Here is a 27,055-nt window from a genome sequence, read left to right as displayed (position 1 = left end):
TTATTAGCTGGGAAGCTTGACTAATTGTTCCGTGCATCAGTTTTCCAAATGAGGATAATAATAGTATAAACCTCATAAACACTCATGAGGATTACAGAAATGTGTGCATAGAATATTTATCACATCTGACACACAAAAGAAAGTTGAGAAATATTAGCTTGAGGATTAAAGTCAGACCCCATGGCTCTTGCCTAATTGAAATAACTCATTGCATTTGGAATGGTCTCTTTTTTTCATGCCCCTACTCTATGACTTGGTAGTGAAACTGACAGCAAAAATGGCTTGAACCTAGCCAGAACCCAGACTGGGACTTGAACCCATGTGCCAGGACTTGAACCCAGCCTAAACCCAGATTGGGACTTGAATCTTCCCAAGTCAAAAGCCAGATTGGGACTTGAACCCATGTTTTTAAATTAGAATCACTCACCTGCTGTCTGAACTTACTGAGGTTCAGGTTCTTCCTGTCTCAATGCAGAAAGGATTCAGTGAGAGACAATGTGATATGCAAGAAATAGATTTATTAAGATAAGATGCTTGTGAGAGATGCAAGTGAGCAGGCAAGGAGGCTCTGCCCTGAGGATTAGGTGGACTACATTTTTGTAATCCAAGGAAGGGTCGGATGGAGGAGGAAATTGCCTTCTTTCTCTTTCTTTGAGTAGACATCAGGATTACATCATTAACTCCTCCTTCATAATGAGTATGAGAGTATCTGACCCTATGAGATCGAACTAGGACTGTCATGGTGCTTATTCAAATCAGCAGAAGGGTGGTAACATATACTAAAATATGTTGAATCATCTCAGGTTTCCATATAATGAAGGTATCCTACTCAGGAATGTCATCTTTCCCTTAAATTCCTGTCATTGGTCCTAAGGATCATTATCCTCATGAACATGAATGCAGGCCTCATTTTATCTTTCATTTAATGACCTGAGATGTATCTCATGCTTTTTGTGGTTTTATGGTTAAACAAGCCTGTTTCATTCTGATAGCTTTCTTGAGTGATTATTAACTTACATTGATCTCCTAAAGTTCCCTGTTCACCTCTCTATCTATGGCCCCCTACTGGGACTTCTACAACTACCTGTGTAACTATCCTGTTCCATCCTTTTCAGGATGATGTTGGAATAACTACCACAACTTTGGGATTTGCTAAGAGGAAGTTGAATTGAGGACAGGTTAGACTAGGTCTAAATGGAGAAATATTTTGCAGTTTGGGTTTGTTGTCTCTTCTGTATAGAAGTAACGAAATTTTAGTTGTCCTGCTATAGGACTATCTTCCAGAAGTATACTTTCTCTATAACTTGTGACATCCATGTCCAGGGTTATAGGTGGTATTGAGATACAGATGTGTTACCATCTGGGGCTCTTTGGCTTCCTAATTAATGAAAATTGATAAGAGGCCAGACAGGAAAATTCAGGCAAGGCTTTACTGGGGATGCTGCTGCAGCAGTGGACAGTGAAAATAAACAATTTCCCTTACTTGCTCACTTGCTGGGGAGGGCAAGCTGGTTCCTAATATGGGGCAAGAATAGGTGTGGGTCTAGTGGTCTGGCCAGAGGTGCATTCTGCCCACCCCTTTGGTAGTGTTGTGTGCAGGTGGCATGAGTGGTACCCTGCTTTTGCTTCTGATATCTTGCTTTTGCTTTTGGCTTTTCAGAAATGGCAGTTGGGTTTTAGGTGGGATTTTTTTGTTTTTGGGTTTTTTTTTTTTTGTATCTTCTTGCCCATAATTTGCCCCAACACAGTTATTTTTAGTCCCTTTTCATTTCTTTGTATTTTGTTGCTTGAGGAGATGTTTGTCCAGGTGCAAGCTTTGCAGCCACTGCCCCAAAGGGTCCCAAGTACTAGGTCCCAGCCTGTCTCAGATGTATCTGATGGTGTCCAGTCCTGGAAGTATATGGGGATTGAAAGAAGCTAGGATCAATTGTGTAAACTGTAAGCAGACGATATGGTTTCACGGATGCATAATCATAATAGAAGTTTTCTTTGCTGGGTCTTGTGCTGCAGGTCCATGGGAGATCCTGAAAGAGGGACAGTGTGGCATATAAAACACAAGAGACTCTTTTACATTTTAAAAGTTGGGAACCAGGAGGCACTCTGTTTCTCTGAACAAAGGACCCTAGGGTTTAGCCCACAGGACTTTTATTAGGGAAAGTGATGTGTTTAGGTTAGTGAGCAAAAGCAGGCATAAGGAGTGTCGAAGCTATCTCTTAGTGAGATTTAGGGAGACTACTAGCAATAAAAGTCACAGGTGTGCACATTTAGGATATAGTGCAGTTGCCTAAAGAACAACTTAGTTAACATATAAGCCTCTTGTTTTCTTTTGACTGGAGACCCTGCACTTTAGAACTCTGTGTCAGCAAACATGCTTATCTGGCTTTTGCCTTCACAAGCATTCCTTGGCTTATCTTGCTTTTGCACTACAAGTTTGCTTTCTTTCTTTCTTTCTTTTTTTTGTCTTTTTGCTATTTCTTGGGCCGCTCCCGCGGCATATGGAGGTTCCCAGGCTAGGGGTCCAATAGGAGCTGTAGCCGCCGGCCTAAGCCAGAGCCACAGCAACGCGGGATCCGAGCCGCGTCTGCAACCTACACCACAGCTCACGGCAATGCTGGATCGTTAACCCACTGAGCAAGGGCAGGGACTGAACCCGCAACCTCATGGTTCCTAGTTGGATTCGTTAACCACTGCGCCATGACGGGAACTCCACCAAGTTTGCTTTCTGCAGAGTTCAGCAGTTCAGTGGTTTCCAACATTCCTTTGTCTGGAATATTCAACAATACAGTATTTACAATTATAATGCACCATACATGTGTGTGTGTGTGTGTGTGTGAGAGAGAGATGGGAATCACACATGATAGAACTTACCAAAATGTCTGTCTTTTGAGGATACAAATCTGTAGCGCCTCTAGTATGGAGACCTAGACCAGCCCAGAAGTCAAGGCAACTTTCTGAGAAAATGACATTTAAGCTATCTCCTGAAAATAGGGGTGAGAGGCAGCCACACTAAGGTGGAAGTGTAGGTATCTGTGTGTATGTGCAATGGAGATGGGAGGGGGAAGGTGTGAGGAGCTGGGGTGTATGAGGAGGGATAAGCATAAATCATGATATGATTTTAGGCTCTTTGATTTCAAGACAAATATAAATTAATACAGCCATTTCTTTTGTGTTACATTCTGGTATAGTGTGTGTGATTTTTCAACCTCATATTAATGAGAGAAAGCAATATTATTTTATTTGTTCCCATTTTCAGCCCTTATCCATCAGTCTGTGATTGTAAATTCAACCTTAGTCATCTTTAGAACCCTATATCTCTCCTTCACTGTCAGGATCATGAGAAGGTGGGATTTCTCTGAAGCATGTATGTTAGTCCATTCATGCTGCTGCAACAAAATACAATAGACTGAATGGCTCATAAACAGCAGAAATTCATTGCTTACAGTTCTGGAGGCTGGAAGTCCATGATCAGGGTGCCACCAGCAGACAGCCCCTTTCTGGTTTGTGGACTGCCAACATCTCATTGTAATACCATCACTCTGGGGGTCATGATTTCAACGTATGAAATTTGGGGAACATAAGTATTCAGTCCATAGCAGTAAATGTTCTCTGTTTTCTTCCAGAGTTTCCCTGTGGCATTGGCTTTAGTTGCCTACATTGTTAACTACCTGGATAACCTACCTGTATTGTCTGCCTTCTTTCTTCCTGGTGTTCCCAAATGAGTCACTTGGGTTGGATCCTCATCTCAGGAGTCTTCTTTGGAGGAACCCAAACTAAGACAGTGAATTAACACTATAAGGGCACTGTCAATGCCTTCCAGCCAAAGACCACCAGGGACACACCTAAGGTTGAACCAGATGGGTTTATTTAATTTTTCCTTTAAGATAGGACACACATCATGGGAAATCATGAGTCTCTGCAAAAATGTGTCAAAAAGAACCTATTACAGGATTTGGATTTTGGTTGGATGATTTGGGAGATGGTGTAAGGAAGTAGGAATTGGATGTGGGCAGAAAGCACAGGCAATTCTATGAAGGAGGATCTCAATAAATCTTATGTCTAGTAAGAAGAGTCTGGAAAAAAGTTAAAAGTTGCAATTGCCTCTTTTCTTGGCCAAGAGAAATAGCCACTTATCTTGGCCAAGAGCTGGGTTGTTAGGTATTTTGTTGATTACAACTGTGAACTTGTTTTTGTCTGTGCTTAGACAAAACTGTGAAGTAGACTCCTGCCTTCTGACCTCAAAATAATCTTGTTTGAAGTTGGTATTCTGAGCGTTGGTTTATGCCTGGTAGATTAGCATGGTCTACCTGTGAGTGCCAGGCCAATTTCTGAAAGTCCAGGGCTGATTTTTTTTTTCCTCAGCACTTAGAAAATGCAAGGCATAGTTCCAGCTGTGGTGCAAAGGGATTGGTAGCATCTCTAGCATCTCTGCAGCTCCAGGACACAGGTTCAATGCCCTGGCCAAGCACAGTGGGATTTGGTGTTGGCTCTGCTGTGGCCGAGAAAGAAAGCAAGCCAAAAAAAAAAAAAAAAAAAAAAAAATGCAAGGTGCTTAAACTCTCAATGTCACATACTATCAGTCTGACCCTGGGGCTTCACATGCATCCTCTTTTAATCTTCACAATAATTCTGTTAGGTATGAATAGTCACATTTCAGAAGTACGGAGAGAGTTCCTGTTTGTGCTTCAGCAGGTTAGGAGCCCGACTAATATCCATGAGGATGGGGGTTCTATCCTTGGCCTTGCTCAATGGGTTAAGGATCTGGCCTTGCCACAAGCTGTGGCACAGGCCAGCAGCTGCAGCTCCAACATGACCCCTAGCCCAGGAACGTCCACATGCCTCCAATGCAGCCCTAAAAAAAAAAAGAAAAGAAAAGAAAAGAAAAGGATAAACCTGCCTTTCCCTGCTATCTCTCAGTGTTAAAGGGCATTTTGTCCCTGGAAAAGTCAAAGCTGCCCAGCTTTTTATTAGATTTCAGCCACTTTCCCCTAATTAGGCAAAGGGAAGCTGTGTCTTTACTATATTATTGCCGATGTGCGGTTCAGCTTGGACTTAGGCACCGAAGGAATAAACATAAATTATTGACAAGCACCTGGGCAGTATACACATGCCACGTCTTTCTGCAATCTGCACTTTTCTGGCACAGTCAATTCATCCACCCACCCAAGGCCATCTAAAGCGCTATTACTGGCCTTAACATTATTTTTACAATCCACAGACAAGGTAAATAGAGAACAAGAAAACGTATGGGAGAGGTCAAGCTGGGCAGTGCCCTTGGGCTCAGACCCATGTAGAAGGGCCGTCCTTCTACGGCAGGCCGTCCTGGCCGCTAGGGGCCAAACCGCTGCCAAGGCCAGCCTGCTCCCCGCCCAGTTTGTGGAGCCTGGGTATTTCAGGCCGGCCCCTTGCGCCCCCGCGCGTTCCTGCGCGGAGAGACAAAACATGGCGCTGCTAGGCCGGGTTTTCGCCCCTGGACACGGTCCTCGGCGGGTAAGGCGGCGCTGGGACGGCCCAGGTTCCCGCGCGACCCTCGCGAGCACTCTGTCCCGGGTGCGCGCTGAGCAAGACGGGGTGGGGGGTTGCCTGGTCACCGGGAGAAGCGCATAACCTGGATCCGCAGCCCCTGGTGGGGGCAGCCAGGACAGTGTGTCAGGCGGAGAGAGGAGAAAACACTGGGGCCTGGAGGGAATCTCGCGAAGAGCGCGAGCCCTGCGACTAGGTTTAAGGAGAAAAGTAATGTTAGGCTGTTGTCGGAGGACGTCCTGGTATACGTTTGTGTTTGTGTGTAGGGGGGTGGGGAGGGCACGCCAATTCTCAAAGGTTTCCCATTCTTAGAAGTTTCAAAGTTGTGTGTAAATAGGAAAAGAGACGGACACTACATACTTGCCCTTTGAGGTAGGAGAGGGGGACCAGGTGGGGGAGTGGGGACTGGAGGGAGCATTGGCCTTATCTGCAGTTGTCTGTTTTTTGTTTTGTTTTGTTTTTTAATGAAAAGTGTTAGTTGTGCAGTTAAACATTAATACAAACATATTCACATTAAAAAAATAAAGAAAATCCAGCTCTTTATAGTTCCCTTCCTAGAGATAATGCTGGCAGAACTGCATCTCAGGCAGGCTTCCTCATAATTTTTTGTTTTTGTCTTTTTTTTGCCATTTCTTGGGCCACTGCTGCAGCATATAGAGGTTCCCAGGCTAGGGGTCTAACTGGAGCTGTAGCCACTGGCCTAGCCAGAGCCACAGCAACTTGGCATCCACACCTCACTGCAACACAGGATGCTTAACCCACTGAGCAAGGCCAGGGATTGAACCCTCAACCTCATGGTTCCTAGTCAGATTCGTTAACCACTGAGCCACTAAGGGAACTCCAATTTTGTTTTGTATTGTCGACATCTCTCTTAGTCAAAATAAAATTTGCAAATAAAGTAAGTGGGAGGGGTGAAGAAAGAGAAAGGAAAATGAAGCTATAATATCCAGGATGGTCCCTTTCACCAACTAGATTAAAACAAACAAACAAACAAACAAACAAAAAACTTAGCTAAATGAAACTAAACCAGAAATCACAATTTCCTTAGCCAGTTTAGAAAAATTATTCTGCCAACTGTGAAAAACTTTTTTCAGTTCAACACAAAGGGCAGACTCTTTTTTTGGAAAACATGGACAAATTCCAAATGTAACCACAGGAAATGGCATAGTGAATCTGAAGTAAAAGACAGCTTCCTTTTAAAAAGTGAGATTTGTTCAAGGCTAGGGTTTTATTGATAATATTTTTCTCTTCCTGTAAAGATTTAGCTTCTTGTAAAAGATGGATGTATTTTCTGATCTTAAAGAACTCTCATTTGGATCCTACAGTGGCTCTGTAAAGTAGAAGTCTTCAGTTTTTTTTTTTTTTTTTTAAACACATATCATTTGAATTGTAGTAACCTTATCCCAGTTCTTCTAATACTATTAGACAATACAGTATGAGAGGGAGAAAATGAACTCTTTTAAAAATTAATTACGGAGTTCCCATTGTGGCTCAGCGGAAACGAATCTGACTAGGAACCATGAGGTTGCAGGTTCGATCCCTGGCCTTGCTCAGTGAGTTAAGGATCCAGCGTTGCTGTGAGCTGTGGTGTAGGTCGCAGATGCGGCTTGGATCTGGCATTGCTGTGGCTCTGGTGTAGGCTGGTGGCTACAGTTCCAATTAGACCGCTAGCCTGGGAACCTCCACATGCTGCTAGTGTGGCCCTAAAAAAAAAAAAAAAAAAAAAAAAAAGGACAAAAGAAATTAATTATAATCTTGTTACCAAGTCCAGGCTCACTATCCTGTAAGTTTTGGTCTGTAGGCAGCATCCAGGATGACTAAGCACAAGTGACAGAGGACAAAGATTAAAGTAAAAGGAGCAGATCAATATGGAGTCAGATTTGTGTTAACCAAATGCAAATTCATGTGCCCAAAAATCAGTAAGACCAAACAATACCGAAATACCAGAGTTTGGAGCAGAAAAATTTCATTGCAGGGCCATGAAAAGGGGTGCCTTGTGCCCCCCCAAATCCCGGAACTCTCTGAAGGCTTTAAGCAGAGCCCTTTTAAAGGCAGGGTGAAGGAGGTAAGTTAGTTGTTAGTTGTTGCAACTTTCTTGGTGTGGGAGCCTTTGTTCTTGTAGCTGTCCAGGTAGGTCAGGTCAAACCTCCAACTATTCTCTGCTTTGCAACTTTTTTTTCTGCCTTTTCTAGGGAAGCTCCCCTGGCATGTGGAGGTTCCCAGGCTAGGCGTCTAATTGGAGCTGTAGCCGCCAGCCTACGCCATAGCCACAGCAACTCGGGATCCAAGCCGCGTCTGCAACCTACACCACAGCTCATGGCAATGCCGGATCCTTAACCCCCTGAGCAAGGCCAGGGATCGAACCCGGGAACCTCATGGTTCCTAGTTGGATTTGTTAGCCACTGAGCCAGGAGGGGAACTCCTTGTTTTGCAACTTTTTTTGTAATACTCTTAAAGTCCATAGCCTTAAGAATAGGCTAGTCTGTTCAGGCTATAGGCAACATTCTGTTACATAAGGTGCAGAGTATGACTAAGCACAGGCAACAGAGCACAAAGGTTAAAGTTAAAAGAAACAGATCTAAATGGAGTCAGATTTGATCTTCCCTGTTACATTTCCTTTCTAGCACATTCAGGCTTCTGTGTGAATGAGTTCCTGGGAGGAGAAAATCTTCACATTTGTGAAGTGAGAGGTTGATCCAGGGAATATATTTATGTTGGCAAATACAAGTTGTTACAATTAGAGCCCCTGATTTGAATATTTTAGTTACTAAGATCCATGAGAAATGTTTCATTTGTTATACATCCTATTTATGAAGTGCTATATTGTGCTGTTAGCTGGTAGGTCTCAGTTCAGTGCAATATTAGTGCTGTTAGCTAGTAGGCCTCAGTTCGGTGGGGTACTAATGAGAATTGGCTCTGTGCCTAGCCCTGGGGATGCAAAGATTTAAAAATTATGAACCCTGCTTCTTCTTTTTTTTTTTTTTCTTTTTAGGGCTGCACATGCTGCCTATGAAAATGCCCAGGATGGGGGTCTATTAGAGCTGCACCTGTCGGCCTATGCCATAGCAACCCCATATCCGAGCCATGTCTGCAATCTACACCATGGCAATGCCAGACCCTTAACCCACCAAGTGAGGCCAGGGATTGAACCCGTATCCTCATGGATACTAGTTGGGTTTGCCTGCTGAGCCACGATGGGAACTCTGAGCCCTGCCCTTAAGTTGCTTGCTCTCAGTTTTGCTGAGGAAGACATTCACTCATTCAATAGTTTATCAGGAAATACTAATTAAGTGCATACAAAGTTTCACACATTACTTGGTGATCCTTACTTGAAAAGTAACTCTGCCATCCTTGAGCTAATAGTTTCATGTATGTTTTTCAATTTTGTGAGTGGTCTTTGAAATAATTTAGTGAAACAAAAGGGGTTTAAGTAAAATAGGAGTTCCCGTTGTGGCTCAGCCGGTTAGGAACCTGACATAAGTATCTGTAAGGATGTTGGTTTCATCCCTGGCCTCACTCAGTGGATTAAGGATCCAGTGTTGCCTCTAGCTCATGCAGATGCAATTAGGATCCCTTGTTGCTGTGGCTGTGGCATAGGCCAGCAGCTGCAGATCCAAACCAACCCCTAGCCTAGGAACTTCTATGCCGAAGGTGCAGCCCTAAAAAATATTTTTTTTTTTTTTTAAAGAAAGGAAATAAAGTGGAATAGAATAGGAAATATCAGAATTCATGTTATATGTAAGGTTAAATTAAAAAAGAAAGTAGTATTCTTTTGTAAATTCATTCTTTGATATCTGTGGTACACATTGCTATACTTTTTTTTAATCGAGTAAAACTACTAATTTTTTTTTCAACTTTTAAAATTAAAAATAATTTTTTCCACTGCACCTACAGCATGTGGAAATTCCTGGGCCAGGGACCAAACCTACACCACAGCCATGACCTGAGCCACAGCAGTGACAACACTGGATCCTTTAATGGCTAGGCCACCAGGGAACTCCTAACTACTATTTTTCCAAAAATGCTGCTTGGCCAATATAAATTCAAGTAATACAGTTAAATTAAAACAAAGTAACATGGGTCCCTCGAACTCGCCACCTAGAAATAACCAGAAATAACATTTCTGGCCACCCAGAAATAACATTTGGTGAGCATCATTCTGGGCATTTGTTTGTGTTTGTAAAAGGATGGGGGGGGAATAGGCATAATTTTGCTGGAATGTATCACATTTATTTTTCGCATGGAATTAGTCAACATCGTTTCATTGTCCTTTGTAAGGCCATCTGGGTGTTTTTTCCTTGTTTGTGTTTTGAGTTTTAAAAATTATTACTATAATGGAGTTCCCGTCGTGGCGCAGTGGTTAACGAATCTGACTAGGAACCATGAGGATGCGGGTTCGGTCCCTGCCCTTGCTCAGTGGGTTAACGATCCGGCGTTGCCGTGAGCTGTGGTGTAGGTTGCAGACGCGGCTCGCATCCCGCGTTGCTGTGGCTCTGGCGTAGGCCGGTGTCTACAGCTCCGATTCAACCCCTAGCCTGGGAACCTCCATATGCCATGGGAGTGGCCCAAGAAATAGCAACAACAACAACAACAACAAAAAAGACAAAAAAAAATTATTATTATTATTGTCTATCCATAAAGCCTCAGAAATCTTTCTTTACCCATCTCAATATTCCACAGTGTAATCTTTTTTTTTTTTTTTTTTTTTTTAAGGGCTGCTTATGTGGCATTTGGAAGTTCCTAGGCTAGAGGTTGAATTGGAGCTGCTGGCATAAACCACAGCCACAGCAATGTGGGATCCAAGTGGCATCTTTGACCCACACCATAGCTCATGGCAATGCTGGATTCTTAACCTTGAGAGAGGTGGGCTAGAACCTGCATCTTCATGGATACTAGTTGGGTTCTTAACCTGCTGAGCCACAATAGGAACTCCAGAATACAAGCTTCTTGGAGGCAAGGATTTTCATTTCCTATATCTCCAGCCCTAGAATAGAGCATAACACAGAGTAAACATGTAATGTTTTGTGTATAAAATATATTTCTTACTATGGTCTTTGTTCAGAAAATGTCTGAAAAATGATAGTCCGGTGGGTCCTCACCAGGCATCGTACTTAAAATGTAGATGTGTGCAGAATGCATATATCAACAAAGCAGCATGTGCCTAGGGGAGGCAGGGAAGATTTCAAGGAGGAGGAGGCTCCTAGAGCTGACTTTTTGGGGGATTTACAGGGCACCAAAGGTAATCTAGATGTAAGGAATAGCATGTATCAAGAAGTGAAAGAGCATGGCCTATTTTTGAAAAGTATCAAGGTTTGGTATTGTGAAAATTGTGAAATACTGGGGTCAGAGAGCAATGTATGGAAATGAGACTGAACAGGTTTCTGGGGGCCAGGGCAAGACAGGCTTCACTTATTTATGTGGCAAATTGAGCATTTACTGTTGCAGAAACCATGGCAGCAGAAAGAGACAAGAGGCAACTGGAGATGTGGAATAGCCAGGTTTATTCAGCACCAGAGGAGTCGTTTATTCAGCTCAGAGGAGTCGTTTCCAGAATCTGAGCACTAGGTCTTTGTTCTGAGTAACTTTTATACAGTACAGACTTCTGGGTCTTATTTTTCCTGCCCAAGCAGTCTGGCCTTCCCCCTTCCCCAGAGCAGACAGAGTTCCTGCCCAAGAAGCTGAGCAAGCAAAATTACAAAAGTGAAACTGAAAAGCAATGCTTGGAGCTTGGTTTGCGGGGCTGCTAGCAAAGACATAAGTTTCTACAAGCTTACAAGAAGGGTGGTATGTGGTGAGCAAAGCTGCTGACACATTCAGGGCAACGCTCATAGCTGCGTCCTCAGCCCCAGGGGCAGGGGTGGGGGGTGTTGTTTCTTTAGTTAAGACTCTTACTTCATTACTATGTGTTAGGCATTACACTAGGGATATGAGCATGAGAAAAAGAAATGATTTCTGCTCTCAGGAAGCTTACAATCTAGTGACATTATGGTCTAATGAAGTATGTGTGATGATAAGGGTTCTTGATTTTAGAAGGGATCCAAATAAATAGATAGCATCCCTCTTCTCCAGTCTGAAAAATGAAGGATTAGTAAACATTAGCCAGGGGGAGGAGTAAGAGTAAGAAAGTTCTAGACAGGAGAGTGGCCTCTAAAAAGTCCAGACTAGAGTAGGGGTCAGTAGTGTAGTAGGAAGGAAGGAAGCAGGTGGTGACAGCAGGATAGTGAGCAGCCTGTGAGCCAAATTAAGGAGCGAGAGCTTTGTCCTGAATGTGTGGAAGTGGGGGTGAGAGTAGAAGCAAATGGTCAAACCCTGGGTAATCCTCTTTCCGGATGAGAGGCCATGGTGGTCTCAACTAGGGAATGATAGTACATGGGAAACTTGAAGTGTTAGTGCAAGTCTTTGTGCCCAATGTACAGTGAGGCTAGACAAACCAAAACACTGGAATTTGGAACAGAGCAGGGTTTATTGCATGGCCATGAAAGGATATGGGTAGCTTGTGCCCCCAAAATATCTCAAACTCCCTGAACCAAAATTACCAAGCATTTTCAAAGGCAAGGTGAGGGAGGGGCATGGTTGGTTGTTGCAAAATTCTTGGTACAGAAATCCTTTGTTCTTGTTGCTGTCCACAGAGGTCAGGTCACAATGTTCCTATAAACCTTCATCAAGATAAATGTTATACTTCCGAGAGGGGCTAAAGCAAAGGATGTAGGGGAAGGGCCTATGCTGGTAAGGTCCCATAGGTTCCTGCTTGGTTACAGAAGTCTGGCGATGTTTAGGAGGTAAATTGAGAGGCCTTGGTAGTAGGGGGTGAGGAAGGAAGATTGGGTCATGCCGAGGAAGTCAATGGCACCATTAGAATTGTGAGTAGGATGGTGGTATCATCTGGTGAGACTTGAAATGGGGAGATATACACGTGATGAGGGTCTGTACTAAGGGTGGTTGTTGGAGATATTTAGGACTAAAATGAACCCGACTTAGTGGTTCGGATATGTGGTGTGAGTTGAAGCCCTGATATCTATCTTGGGTTCCTGAGAGAGGTCATTTATGAGGAAGAGCCAGAGGGAGGAGAGGGGTAAATGATGTGCCTTGAAATATTAAAGGGCCTCTTGAATTTCTAAACTGGTATACAGATAATTTAAGTTATAGAAGTGAAGATGAGGATGTTAATTTTGTCTGGGAGTGTTAGAGAAGACCTCAGCCTTTGAATGATGAATGTTGAGTGATAGTGGGGATTGATTTGTATAAAGATAGTGAGGTAGGAAACAGTTTGTGTTTGGGAAACCCTGCATATTTTGGTTTTCCTGCGTATAAATTTTAAAGTGAAAAAGTTCCCGTCGTGGCTCAGTGGTTAACAAATCTGACTAGGAGCCATGAGGTTGCGGGTTTGATCCCTTGCCTTGCTCAGTGGGTTAAGGATCTGGCGTCGCCATGAGCTGTGGTGTAGGTTGCAGACGCAGCTCAGATCCCGAATTGCTGTGGCTCTGGTGTAGGCTGGCGGCTACAGCTCTGATTAGAACCCTAGCCTTGGAACCTCCATATGCCTGTGGGAGCGGCCCTAGAAATGGCAAAAAGACAATAAATAAATAAATAAATAAATAAAGTAAAAAAGCAGAGGGAGATAAGGCTGGAAAGATGTGCAAAAGCCAGGTTAGGGAGGACTTGCTGTGCTAGATGAAGCTAAGGAACCTGGATTTTACGCAGCTGTTGGGAGCTGTTGAAGGGTCTTAAGGGAAGAAGTACCATGAGCAGGTTTGTGGTAGTTTGGAGAAGAGTATTGGAGATGGGTTGGGGTAAAGGGAGACTGGAGGACAGAGGCAAGAGATTGTCCATAGGCCCTTCATATTTTTGAATGGTGGAAGATAGGAGCCTTTGAAGTCAGGCAGTGGATGAAGAGGAAAGATTGACTGGAGAGGTAAAATACATGGGACTTGGAGATGGATGGAATATATTAGGTGAAGAGAAAGGATGTGAAGGAGTCATTAGATGGAGTCACATGGATGAATGGTGGCCTCAGAGCTCAAATTGGCATGTGAAGAAATTTCGCAACAAACCCCTACAAAAGCTAACTTTGTTATCTTAAAAAAAATCTAGATCTCAGATTATTCCCCACAGGTTATTATAAACATCAAAAAATGTTGATGTTAGCCAGGGTTAGCCAGGGTTTCTTACAGCCCATATTAGAAAACATTTAATTGATGTTTGGTAACTCTTAGTTTTTAAAAGAAGATTCCAGGTAGAAAATAATCTTAGCTATCCTATATTCCTTGTTTTTTTCTTTCTTTGTCTTCTTCTTCTTCCTTTTTTTTTTTTTTTTTTTTTTTAAGGGCTGCACCTGCGGCATATGGACGTTCCCAGGCTAGGGGTTGATTCAGAGCTGGAGCCTACACCACAGCTCACAGCAATGCTGGATCCTTAACCCATTAACCCACTGAGCAAGGCCAGGGATTGAATCCACATCCTCATGGTACTAGTCGGGTTTGTTTCTGCTGAGTTGCAACGTGAATTCTTGACCACTCTGTTTAAAATGACAGTGCTCTCCCTATATTCTACGCCTTATTTTTACCCACAGCAACACATTAGCTTTTGATATAATATATATTTGGCTTAATTTATTTATCTCCCTCCCCTTTCCCACCAAGTTAATCTCTTTGAGGGTGGAATATCATATCTGTTTTGCTCACTGCTGCATTGCCATTGCCTAGGACAGTGTCTGGGGCATAGCATATGTTCTGTAAAAACTTGCTGAAAAACAAACAAAAAACTTGCTGACAATAAATGAGTTAACTCTATAACTAATCATATCAGGCTAATTTTTAATACTTTTTCATACAGGCAAATTCCCAAATCAAAAGAAACCCTTTTCAAGAGCAGGGGTTCTATTTCTTGGTTCAAAGGAGATAGTTATGTTAGTTTTGGCTAATGAAATGAGGATCAGTAAAGAGATGACTCAAATGAGAGAAGTGAAGCGGAAGTGAAGACTCCAGTTGAAAATTGCCCACTAATTTATCTCTTTGATTTCATCTCCTGTATTGTAGTACTGGTGAAGCATCTATTTGGTTTACATATGATTGTATACAGATAAGACTTGTAATGAAAATGGGAAGTGCATGCTGTAACACAGAACAACTGCTTTTTCAAGGGCTCCTGTTCATTGCTGATAACAACTGTATTATTCAGCCTAGCAGCTGGAGCTTGGAGTCCAGCTAACTTCTCTTTATATTTGCTCAGCCTTACCTTCAAGTTACTATGGCAACAATCTCTCTTTTCTGCAGAAGCTTAGAATTATCAGTGGCCTCTGTGCAGTGCCCTGTTTTAAGTGAAGGAGGGGGTAGAGTTGCTCGAGCAATCCACACAGGCAGAGTTTGAGCTCAGCAGCCTGTAGCAAGCTCTGAGGTGGATAAAATTTGGGCTTTTCAAGTATTTTAAAGTTTATAGGGTCACTATTGGCATTAGCAGATAGGACAACTCTTCATTCTGCAGGAATAAATATTTCTGCACTGGAGAATTATATCTGCTTGAATTTCCAGATGCCTACAGCTATGAACTATGTCAACTATGCTGAAGTGGCAGTGGGTCTGGCATTGAAGAGAATGCATGCATGTCACAGACTTGTGTCCCTTTTAGCAACTAGACAAAATCATGAAGTAGTTATTGAAAGCTTGCTGTGTGCATGGACTGTATGAGTTACCTTGGGTATGCAAAGGTGTGCATTTTTCAAAGTCATCCTCTGAAAAATAAGATTGGGCTTTACTGAGCCGACATTTTTATATGATAGTTAAGGCCCAGTTTGCAAAGTATTTATCATGTCAGTTTGACTCAAGGTAAATTGATTTAAAAAAAAGACTGATTTTGACCGAAACCAACAAATAGTTGGAAACTCCAAAAAAATATATATGCTAATATTTCATTGTTTCTATAAATGTAGCTAACACTTAATTTTGGAAATAGAATAATTAGTCTTCAAATAAAGCATACATCCTTATCATGACACAGGTTCTATTCTAGTTTTCTTGTTATAACTTTGTTTTTGTCTGTACACTTCCCATATTGTGTGCATGCATATATGATTTGTGTTAACTATATTTAGTGAATAATTAATTTATGACTGTATTGAACATTTAACAGTATAAAAGGATATGCAGTGACAATATAAGAAGTCCTTCTCCCAGGTGGTTATGACTATGAATAGTTTCTTATGGATCCTAACAACAATTTTTGTTCATATATCAACATATGTAAAAAACACACAAATGAGAGCATTTAGTATGTTTTACCCCATCTTGGATTTTTCTTTTGGTGTATAATAACTCCCATTGTTGGTATTCAACTAATAATTCCTTGAGTGATTGAATAAACAATATATGTAGCAATGTTTACATTCAGCTTATAAATTCTAAATTCTTTTAATAGATACACATAGTATGTTGTTATATGGATGTGCCCTGATTGGGTATATCCCCTATGAAAATGCAGATAGTTTTTCTAGACTTTCTACCACAATGCTTTAAAGAATATATTTAGCTATTTGAGCCCCTTGCATTTCTGTGTTCCTAAAAAATGAATTTTCAGATAATTTTGTCAACTTTTGCAAAAAGCCAACTGTTTTGTTGTTGTTGTTTTTGGGGCTTTTTTTTTTTTGCTTTTTTGTTTTTGTTTTTTTTGCTTTTTTAGGGCCACACCTGTGGCATATGGAAGTTCCCAAGTTAGGGGTCAAATTGAAGCTGCAGCTGCCAGCCTACACCACAGCCACAGCAAGGGGGGATCTGAGCCACATCTTCAACCCATACCACAGCTCACGGAAATACCAGATCCTTAACCCTCTGAGCAAGGCCAGGGATTGAACCCCAACTCATGGATACTAGTCGGGTTGGTTACTGCTGACCCCTGACAGGAACTCACCAACTGGGATTTTGAAAGGGATTTCATTGAATCTATAGATAAGTTTGGGGAGATCAATTTAGAGATGAAAAGATCTCCAGAGAAATCAATCTTTCTATGGAAGATGCTTTCATTTTCAAAACCAAATTATTTCTAGAAAGACCACAAAGCAAGATTTGAAAATCTTTAAAGGCCTATTTTGTATCTTCTTTTTATGGCTCAAAAGAAATGGACAGAATGCTTTTTCAAGTTATTCAGGATCCTTTGTAGAAACAGGAGATTGAATACAATATGATTCTATGAGGTCTATTCATCTCTATGTGACTTAACGTTGAAATGAACAGCATGCTTTTAGGCAAACAGATGGCTTTAATATTCAATAGCATATATGCTGTGAATTTTCCAAAGGTAATATGAAATAAAATAGCATATCAGTTTCTTCACTTTTGGTTTGGTGGTGAAGGGGAGTTATATGAGCAGTATTGACTAGATCAAATAAAATAAAATGGGTGAGACTATGCTATGGTATAATCTGTTACATTAGAGACACTTATTAGGAATTGTTATTTCAAATGTGATTTTTACCTTTATAACCTTTCCTCTATCAGTTAGGAAGTTGAGAAAATGTATTAAAATAAATTTAAAAAGAAAGGTTGTATGCATATATCTCACTTAATTTATCTTGCATAAAGTACTACATCAAATTCCCTATACAAATCAACTCTAAACAAATAAGAAATGATCATAGAGCTTTTGGAAAATTAGAACACATTATTTTCTTTATTACTAGGTAATGATAAACTCACCAGGCTACATGTGCAAATTTCCTGATTAACCATCTTAATGTAATAGTTCTGGAGGTGGAGCCAGCTTTAAGTAAAACTGCCATATGTGCAGAGAAAGATTACTGTAAATTGCTTGAATTATCATGCTTTGGTAAAAGGATACAAAAAGAAAACATGAAGCCGAAAAACATTTAATGTCCGGTATGGAAGATTACAAGATTGGCTAATTTATATTTGCCAATTATTTTATACATGTTTTCAAATTTTGTCTTTCAATAGTTTTTCTGCTGGTTATAAAATCAAATCTTATTTATTGAATAGATTTTGAAATTTCTAAAAACAGCAAACATAAAGAACAAATAATCATCCATTATTCCCATCACTTAGACATAATAACTGTGAAAGGTAATGAATGGACCTTGAGGTTAAATACATTTTAGCATTGGGTCAAGTCTTTACTACTTATTATTATTTGTCTTTAAAAGTTAGTTACTTGAGGAGGTCCCGTCGTGGCTCAGTGGTTAACGAATCCGATTAGGAACCATGAGGTTGCAGGTTTGATCTCTGGCCTCGCTCAGTGGGTTAAGGATCTGGCATTGCTGTGAGCTGTGGTGTAAGTCGCAGACTGGGCTCAGATGCTCAGATCCCGCGTTGCTGTGGCTCTGTTGTAGGCCAGCAGCTACAGCTCAGATTAGACCCCTAGCCTGGGAACCTTCATATGCTGAGGGAGTGGCCCTAAAAAGGCAAAAAAAAAAAAAGTTAGTTACTTGACCTTTCTGTTTTATCGTGTATATAATGGGAGTAACAATAGAGTTTACCTTATAGGGTTGTTGAAAGTCCTTAGTAAACCTGGCACATAGTAAATTTTTTTTTTTGTAAATATTTAATCTACTACTTACTGTTGTTTTTTCCTTTTAGTCTTTTTTTCTAAGCATATATTTTTATTTATAGTTAAGAACATCCTGTATATTTCTTTTTTTTTCGCTTAACATCATATTATAAGCATTTTCTTGTACAGTTTCCAGTTGATGAATCACCTTATCCTAAATCATTGACTGCTTTTCTAATTATTTACTTAAGGTAAATTTCTGGTTCTCTCGGAACAACTGATGGCAGGCCATTTAACATATAGAAATGCTCTAGCAGGATATCACAAATTCTGGAGTTTTGATCTTGCAGCCGTGACCTGGTGGGGAATATCACATACCCCACTGGTGTGATCATTAAACTCAGTATGAGCTCAGTGAGTAGAGAGAGACAATATACAAGGTGGTTGTAATCTTGGTTCTGCAACTTGGGTGACATATTTAACTTCTCTGGGCCACTCCTGTACAATGGGGTAAAAATAATACCCATTTCATGGGAAAAGATTAGTTAGATACCTAATTTTGACACATGGTAGACACTTAATATTAGCTCTTTATTGGTTGTTATTATGTTCAATACTTCAGTCTGTTTTCATAATTAAAAATGAGAGAATGAGTGATTTTAACAAGTAATATGAGTAAGCTGTAAAATATAAGATAGGGCAATACAAATAGTTCTTAGTTGAAAATTTTTTTTCTTCCATTTAAAATATAACAAGTATATATATACACACATATATGTATACACACACATATATGTATATATACACACATATATTTATATATATACACCCACATATATATTTTTTTGGCTTTACCCATAGCATGTGGAAGTTCTTGGGCCAGTTATCAAACCCACGCCATAGCAGCTACCCTGAGCCACTACAGTGACAATGCTGGATCCTTAACCTGCTGTACCACAGTGGAACTCCATAACAAATATTTTTGTCTGTTCTAGATTTATTATCCAGAAGACAGCATGGGAAGAGGCATTCAGTTTAATAAACCATATAAAGTACTTTTTCTTTTTCTTTTCTTTTCTTTTTCTTTTTCTTTTCTTTTCTTTTCTTTTTTTTTTTTTTTTTTTTTTTTGGCTTTTTAGGGCTGTACCTGAGGCATGTGGAAGTTCCCAGGCTAGGGCTTGAATCAGAGCTGTAACTGCTGGCTTTGGCAATGCCAGATCCGAGCTGTGTCTGCAAACTAACTATAGCTTGTGGCAACATCGGATCCTTAACCCATTGAGCACGGCCGGGGATCGAACCCTCGTCCTCATGGATACTAGCTGAGTTCATTACCACTGAGCCACAAGAACTCCCTAAGGAGTTTTTATAATTTTCTTCAGTGATTCAAAGATGGAATGTGATTTTTATCCAGATATTCTTGCTAAAAGACAAAAATGCTTTAATGTTTTTAAATTTAAATTTAAGCAAAACACATAAACATTCATAGAGTGATTTATATGTGCTACGTAATCTTCTAGGTTTAATATTTATATTAACTCATGTAGTCTTCATAATGTCTCATGAAGAAGGTTCTATTATTATTACCAATTGTAGAAGAAACCGAAGCAATGAGGTTATATAACTTGCTGAAGCTTATTTGACTAAGGAGAAAGTTCTATCCTATGTAGTCTAGCTCCAAAGTTCATATTTTTATCTCTTCTGCCATATTACTTAAATTCCAACAGAAAAATAATAAAAATTGATTAAATACAGTACCAATATGTTTACAATGAATTTGTGTTAATCCAATAATATCAATATTAAAGAGTAAGTTTAAAAAAATATTCATTTCTTTTGTGGGAATACAAGTATGCAAATTTCAATGTATGTTTTTTTTTCTTTTAGTTTTTCACTTATGGAACAAAAATATTGTATCAAAGCACTGAAGCTTTTCCGTCTAAGTCCTTCCCACCCTTTCAAAAAGTGATGCTGCCACCAAATACTTTTCAAGGAAAAGTAGCATTCATTACCGGGGGAGGAACTGGCATTGGTAAAAGAATGACAACTCATCTGTCCAGCTTAGGTGCACAGTGTGTGATAGCCAGCCGGTAAGTTGGTCTCAGCAAGTTGCCTGACAAGAGTCTTTTAGTGGAATAATTCTGTGCCGCAGTATTGAAAACACTATTTGGCAGAGTTTTTTGATTTGCGACCTAATCTTTATGAAATATCTTTTAGATTATTTAAGTAAATCTCCTTGAAAAATGTTAGTTATGATTTGTGATGATTGAAATAATGATTGATTATGGAAATAATGATAAATACATGTCACAAATTCAATGATAGAATTTTTTTCTGTATATGAGTATGAAGTTAAAAAGTTCTATGTTGAGGCTGCTTTGTTTTCAGTAATTACTGATTCAGTAGATACTTAACCTTGTACCAGGATAATAAATATAATACTTCCATTTTCTTTAAGATGTGTAGATATTTCAAAACATCTATTGTGATGAATGTAGGAAGGGTGAGACCTTGTGGAAAGAATTCCTTCTTATTTAGGCATATCCTGGTACCTTAAAACTATGCAAATCTAGAGCTTTAGAGACTAGTCAAAAATCTACTCCTTCCTCCAGTTTTGAATAGTATAAAATTTTGGGGTAGGCTAAGTAAGTTATGTGAATGACAAGTCACTATGTATAAATTAAGGGGCCACAGGAATTTCTTTCAGATGTTTCCTTTAATGCAAATTGGCCAGAACATTTTTTCATGTTGTAATGTTTTTAAGAGTGTTAATATTTTAACATGATTTACAATGTTTATATTTCGTGTTTTTCTCAAGCATATACGATTCTGAAATCATATAGGTTGTCCAGACTCAAAAATTTGGTTTAAAATTTACTAACTTAGATCCTATACATAGCATAGATTTTATTTTATTTATTTTTGTTTCTGTTTTTTGTTTTTTCTAGGGCCGTACCCGTGGCATATGGAGGTTCCCAGGCTAGGGTTCTAATCGGAGCTGTAGCCGCTGGCCTATGCCATAGCCACGGCAGCATAGGATCCAAGCTGCATCTTCGACCTACACCACAGCTCACACTGAACAAGGCCAGGGATCTAACCCGCAACCTCATGGTTCCTAGTTAGATTCATTAACCACTGAGACACAGTGGGAATTCCTAACATAGATTTTATATGGTTTAACATAAGCTTCATCATTCCACGAATGTGTTTTGCTTCTAAAGCAAGCTTGTAGAAGCAAATAGATAGAAATGAGTATAATTAAGGAAATAATTTAAAATTTATGAGTATATACAAAGTAACTTGTGTAAAGGTAATTCAATAAATTAGTGTCAGACATATGACAATTTCTTGAATTGACTTATAGAAAATAAATTCATTCAAACTGACTTGCTTGTAGATACAGCGTTTCTCTTGTCTCAAAAATGCATGCCTTTATAGCAACAGATTCTTGTTTTCTTTTCTTTTTTGTTTTTTTTTTTTTGACCGTCTCCACGGCATGTGTAAGAAATCAAACCCTGTGCCACAGCTGCGGTAATGCTGGATCCTCAAGCCCCTGCACCACAGGGGAACTTCCTCTCCTTGTTTTTTAATTTATGAATTTAAAAGGAAAAGAAAAATATAACATGAAATCATTACAGAACTCATGCAAAGTACCATATGTTTATTTCTAGAAATATTGACATTTTGAAAGCTACTGCGGAAGAAATTTCTTCTCAAACTGGAAATAAGGTACACTTAAAACAGTTACTTAAATCAGATTTACTAATGCTTGTGGGTTAGGAAGTCTGAAAAGATGTAGGATTCTTTTTTCTCTTTGTTATTTTGCAGGTTCATGCAATTCAGTGTGATGTGAGGGATCCTAATATGGTGCAGAACACTGTGTCAGAACTGATCAAAGTCATAGGACATCCTGATGTAAGTGTAATGGCCATAAGGCAAAAGGATGAGGCGTTTGATGTTGATAACACCTACCAAGATGTATTAAGGAAATAAAATATTGATGTGAGCGAATGCTATGTTGAGAAGCACCTGTTTTCCTCTAGCAAAAAGCCATCTCTGCTTAAAGCAGGGAATAGATTAGGTGGACTGTTGCACCATTTCCTTTCAGGTATACTTAAAAAATACATTTATAGTCATATAGAACAAACTTGATTTCACTTTATTTAATAATATTATGAAAAAGAGCAGTTGTCCAAGGGCACAATATCTAGTTTAAATGATTCATGCTCTGCTTTTCTCAATAATTTTTGATTATCAGTGGAGGAGAATAATACAAACAAGGAAACCTACAAAAAAATCCTGATTTTTCCTTTTAAGATCTGAGATATGTATGGGTATTTTACCATTGTTTAATTGCAAAGAAGCCTTTTCCTCCAGTAGTCTCGAAGAGAGCACTTTTCCATGTAAAGATATTTTCAGACAGACCAATAATATCTGATATAGAATTGAGTGTAATCTCTATTGGTAGTGAAGAAACAGGTCATCAACCTAGAGTTTCATTAGGTAAATTAAGCCAAAATGACACCAGAAATTAAAGGCATTTTAGTTGAGATTCCTTGAAATAAATTATACTCACATGGTGGATTTGCTTAATATGTAGTCCTTCCTTCCTTCCTTCCTTCTTGCTCTCTTTCTCTGTTTCTCTCTTTCTCTCTCCCTCTCTCTCTTTCTTTCTGTCTTTCTTTGTCTTTTTAGGGCCACACTTGCCGCATATGGAAGTTCTTGGGGTAGGGGTCGAATTGCAGCTGTAGCTGCCGGCCTACAGCCACAGCAACATGGGATCTGGGCCTCATCTGCTACCTACACCACAGCTTTTAGCTATGCTGGATCCTTAACCCACTGAGCGCGGCCAGGGATCAAACCTGCGTCCTCATGGATACTAGTTGGATTTGTTACCACTGAGCCACAGTGGGAACTCCTGTGTTTTTATTTATATTTATTTATTTATTTATTTATTTTTTGCGTTTTAGGGCCACATCTATGGCATATAGAAGTTCCCAGGCTAGAGATCAAATCACAGCTACAGCTGCTGGCCTACATCACAGCCACAGCCACAGCGATGCAGGATCTGAGCTGCATCTGTGACTTACACCACAGTTCATGGCAGGGCAAAATCCCTGTCCCACTGAGCAAGGTCAGGGGTTGAACCTGCATCCTCATGGATACTAGTAGATTCATTTACACTGCACCACAATGAGAACTGTATTTTTATTTTTAATAATAGACTCTACCCTAGTTTTGAGACAGGGATTAGGATTTTAAAATTTTGTAATATATGCTGTGGCTGTGGCATAGGCCAGCAGCTATAGCTCTGATTGAACCCCTAGCCTGGGAACCTCCATATGCCGTGGATGTGGCCCTAAAAAAAAAAAAAAGACAAAAGACAAAAAAAAAAAAAGCAAACAAAAATAAATAAATAAAGTAAAATTTAGTAATATAGGAAATTTTCACAGGCTTAAAGAAGTAAAACTGATTAAAGATTTAAAGATTAAAGAGACCATTAAGGAGTTCTGTCGTGGCTCAGTGGAAACAAATGTATCATCCATGAGGATGCAGGTTCGATCCCTGGCCTCGCTCAGTGGGTTAAGGATCTGGTGTTGCCATGAGCTGTGGTGTAGGTCTCAGACACCCCTCGGCTCTGACATTGCTGTGGCAGTGGTGTAGGCCAGCAGCTACAGCTCCAGTTTGGGACAGGGAGCTAGCCTGGGAACCTCCATATGCATGGGGGCAGCCCTAAAAAGCAAAAAAAAAAAAAAAAAAAAAAAGTAAAATTGAACCTTATTTTTTCATAGCAGACTGTGAACTTTAGCTTTATTATATTATTTAGATTATTAAATTTTAGGAATTAAAAGCCCTTTCCTCTTCATCTAAGTTTCTATAACTTGCCTTATTCATTTATTAGATTGTGATAAACAATGCAGCAGGAAATTTTATCTCCCCCACTGAAAGACTCTCTCCTAATGCCTGGAAGACCATAACTGACATAGTTCTAAATGGTACAGCATTTGTGACACTAGAAATTGGGAAGCAACTAATTAAAGCACAGAAAGGTATGTTTATTTATTCTATATTTATTGGGTCCCTACTGTTTGCAGGTCCTTTGCTAAGCTCTGGGGTACTTTTAAAAGTTAATGACACAGTGTCTGTACTTGCACAACTCATAATGTAATGGGAAAGAAAGATACTTAAATAATTACCATATGCTATTATCTAAGCTATAATAAATGCTATGTTTCAAGTGCATTGGAAATCCAGAGGAAGGGATAACTAACTCTCCCCAGGGATAATTATCAGATTGAGGAACAGGATACAATTTGAGCTGAATTTCAGGGACATAGATAAAGATCTTGAAGGTGGAGGGAAAGAAACTATAAATGCTCATGGGAAGAAGCTTGATGTGGAAAAGCAGAAGGGTTTAGGGGCTAGCTATGGGGGAGGGAGAGTGGTGGAAAATGATTGGGAGGTGGGTTCAGTGTAATTGGGAAAGTTCTTAGTACCAGAATGGGGAATTTGATGATAATTTTGAGGAAAAGAATTTTTTCCATATTTTTTTTTATTGAAAGTATCTCATAAAGAATGTGACTTGGTTAGCAAGGTTACTGGAACAAAGTGGGAGATGGGAAAGATTAAAGGGACCATTGAGGAGGGTTTTATTTTTCTTTTGTCAGGATAGATAGCAGGGAGATAAGTTGGGTGACATTGAGAAGATAAGATCAATAGGCCTTAGATGAGAGAGTTTTTAGTTGGAGTGGATAGTTTAGTTGATGTCATCAATGAGAAAACCGGGAGGAGAGTAGATTTAGAGAGATGTTATTAGAAGAACATTTTTGCTTAGTATTATGAACAGACTTCTTTATAAAAGTTTGTACAATATAGGGAGTTCCCATCATGGTGCAGTGGTTAACAAATCCGACTAGGAACCATTAGGTTGTGGGTACGATCCCTGCCCTTGCTCAGTGGGTTAATGATCCGGAGTTGCCGTGAGCTGTGGTGTAGGTCACAGATACGGCTCGGATCCTGCATTGCTGTGGCTCTGGTGTAGGCCAGTGGCTATAGCTCCGATTAGACCCCTAGCCTGGGAACCTCCCGTATGCTGTGGGAGCGGCCCAAGAAATGGCAAAAAAGACAAAAAAAAAAAAAAAAGTTTGTACAATATAAATAGTAAATATATTTGTAATGTATTTATGTGTGTATATACATATATGTCTAGAACCAGTGTGCATTTATTCATTTAGCACTTACTTATGACTTTAATTCACCAGGCCCTGTGCTGCATGTCCAAATGACAGAGGTAGATAAAATATTATCTTTGAACAAGTTGTGATTGGGACTTGAAGGATGGGGGTATCTTCTCAGAGAAAGTGGAGGGTATTCTGAACAAGGACAGGGAGGAAGAGACCTTGTGCTCCTTGAAGGATGTCCTTTGGTGCTTGAGGAGAGGAAGGAAGGCATGAAGCTGGTCAGGTTTCTTTTGTTGGTTCAAAGACTTTGCCACATTAGATTCAATTTCTCTCTCTCTCTTTTTTTTTTAAAGCCACACCTATGGCATATGGAGGTTCCCAGGCTAGGGGTCAAATAGGAGCTACAGCTGCTGGCCTATGCCACAGCCACATCAATGCGGGATCCGAGCCACATCTTTGATCTACACCAGAGCTCACAGCAAACCAGGGATTGAACCTGTGTCCTCATGGATGCTAGTCAGATTCATTTACACTGAGCAACAACAAGAACTCCCAGACTTAATTTCTTCTGTACAATGTGGATAATTCTCAAACCAGCTTGAGAAAGAATGTAGGAACAGACAAAAGGATGCTAGAGAGGCACTAGCTTTTTTTTCTATATGTGTGCTAACAACTTCAATCCTTTCTCCATGCACTCATTGAAACTGAAACCCCAGGTCTTTCATTACCATTACAGCAAAGTGGACATGACTGAGATTTGGAATTTGCTTTTTTTTTTTTTTTCTTTTTAGGAATCAGTGATTGGGAAAAGAGACAGAATTTTGGGCTTTTTCTTTCTTCTCTGCCTTAGGATCCTTGTATCTTTCCTGTATCTCTTCTCCCTCAGCCTCTATCTGATTTTCTCTCTCTTTACCTCATTCTTTTCTTGATTTCTTTCTGTCTCTGACTGTCTCTGAGTGTTTGTCGACTCTTAACTTTTGGATCTCTATTTCTTTCTTCATCTTGGTCTCTCTCATCACTTGGTGTTTCTGTTTTGTCTCTTTTATTTCACCCCTGCCTATCTTTGTTACTCTTGATTTCTGCCCGACTCTCCCTTCTTTCCTCATTATTGTCTTTCATTTTAAAATAGACTTTGATCTATTTTTATTCATCACATTGGATTAAAATTCTATCGGCTTCATCAAAAATATATTAGCTAAGACTTCTCAAAAGATAGAGCCAGTTATTATTCTTCCAAAATTTTTGTCAGTTGTAGATGCTGTAACCTGACAGTGTCTTAAGGACTTGTATTACTGGACTCTATACATAAGGACCATGTATAGGGTCTATTCTGGTATTGGAGTGATAGTTAAGAAACTCAGGTGCTAATGATCTCTAAGTGTGTCAAAGTGGTAAATATGGAAGTCAGTTCAGGGGGTCAGGCAATCTGTGACAATCTCTGATCAGAAGTATATTAGGTAGTCTGGTATCTAGGAAGGCAGCTGCGAAGGCAGCCTAGAGAAGATAAGGGCGCCAGAAACTGGTAAACAGATGCTCACTTGCTGGGCGCAGGAATTGACAATGATGTGCACTCAGAGAGGGGCCTGTAGATGACTGAGCGTCAAGAGAACCAAGAACTATGGCCTTAGGAGGGGCAGGGATGCTAAAATTAGAGGGACATTATTAAAGTATATTCCTAAGCAGCATGGATACAAAATTAACAATTTTGAACAAATGAAAGATAAAGATCTTAGCCCAATGTGCTCTTATAGCCACAATGGTCAGTAAATACAGGGCTGATCCTTTTTGGGAAGGATATTGAAATTATCATGCTGAGGTTCATTCATCACTAGGATATCATGTATAAATGTAAAAATTAGTAAACA

General features: G+C 39.9%; 1 protein-coding gene across 2 annotated transcripts in view; it reads left to right on the top strand.

Moving 5' to 3' along the window:
- The first annotated feature begins 5,405 nt into the window (after positions 1 to 5,405).
- DECR1 (2,4-dienoyl-CoA reductase 1) overlaps positions 5,406 to 27,055 on the top strand; it is a 36,125-nt gene continuing 14,475 nt past the window's right edge. Inside the window, exons 1-5 of one of the 2 annotated variants that reach the window (NM_001190232.2) lie at positions 5,406 to 5,487; positions 19,897 to 20,099; positions 21,681 to 21,738; positions 21,838 to 21,924; positions 23,912 to 24,059. In NM_001190232.2, the coding sequence (NP_001177161.2) occupies positions 5,440 to 5,487; positions 19,897 to 20,099; positions 21,681 to 21,738; positions 21,838 to 21,924; positions 23,912 to 24,059 (544 nt within the window). In that variant the 5' untranslated portion in view covers positions 5,406 to 5,439. The remainder of the gene's footprint in view (positions 5,488 to 19,896; positions 20,100 to 21,680; positions 21,739 to 21,837; positions 21,925 to 23,911; positions 24,060 to 27,055) is intronic. The other variant, XR_014842869.1, reaches the window with a different exon arrangement.

This window comes from Sus scrofa, chromosome 4 (genome assembly GCF_054392235.1).
Source record: "Sus scrofa isolate SSC_HxYL_T2T_F1_AM1 chromosome 4, Sscrofa_HxYL_maternal_Yorkshire_Landrace_v2.0, whole genome shotgun sequence".
Lineage (NCBI taxonomy): Eukaryota > Metazoa > Chordata > Mammalia > Artiodactyla > Suidae > Sus > Sus scrofa.
Note: the sequence above shows the minus strand (reverse complement) of the source record. Positions and strands in the feature narration are given on the sequence as shown.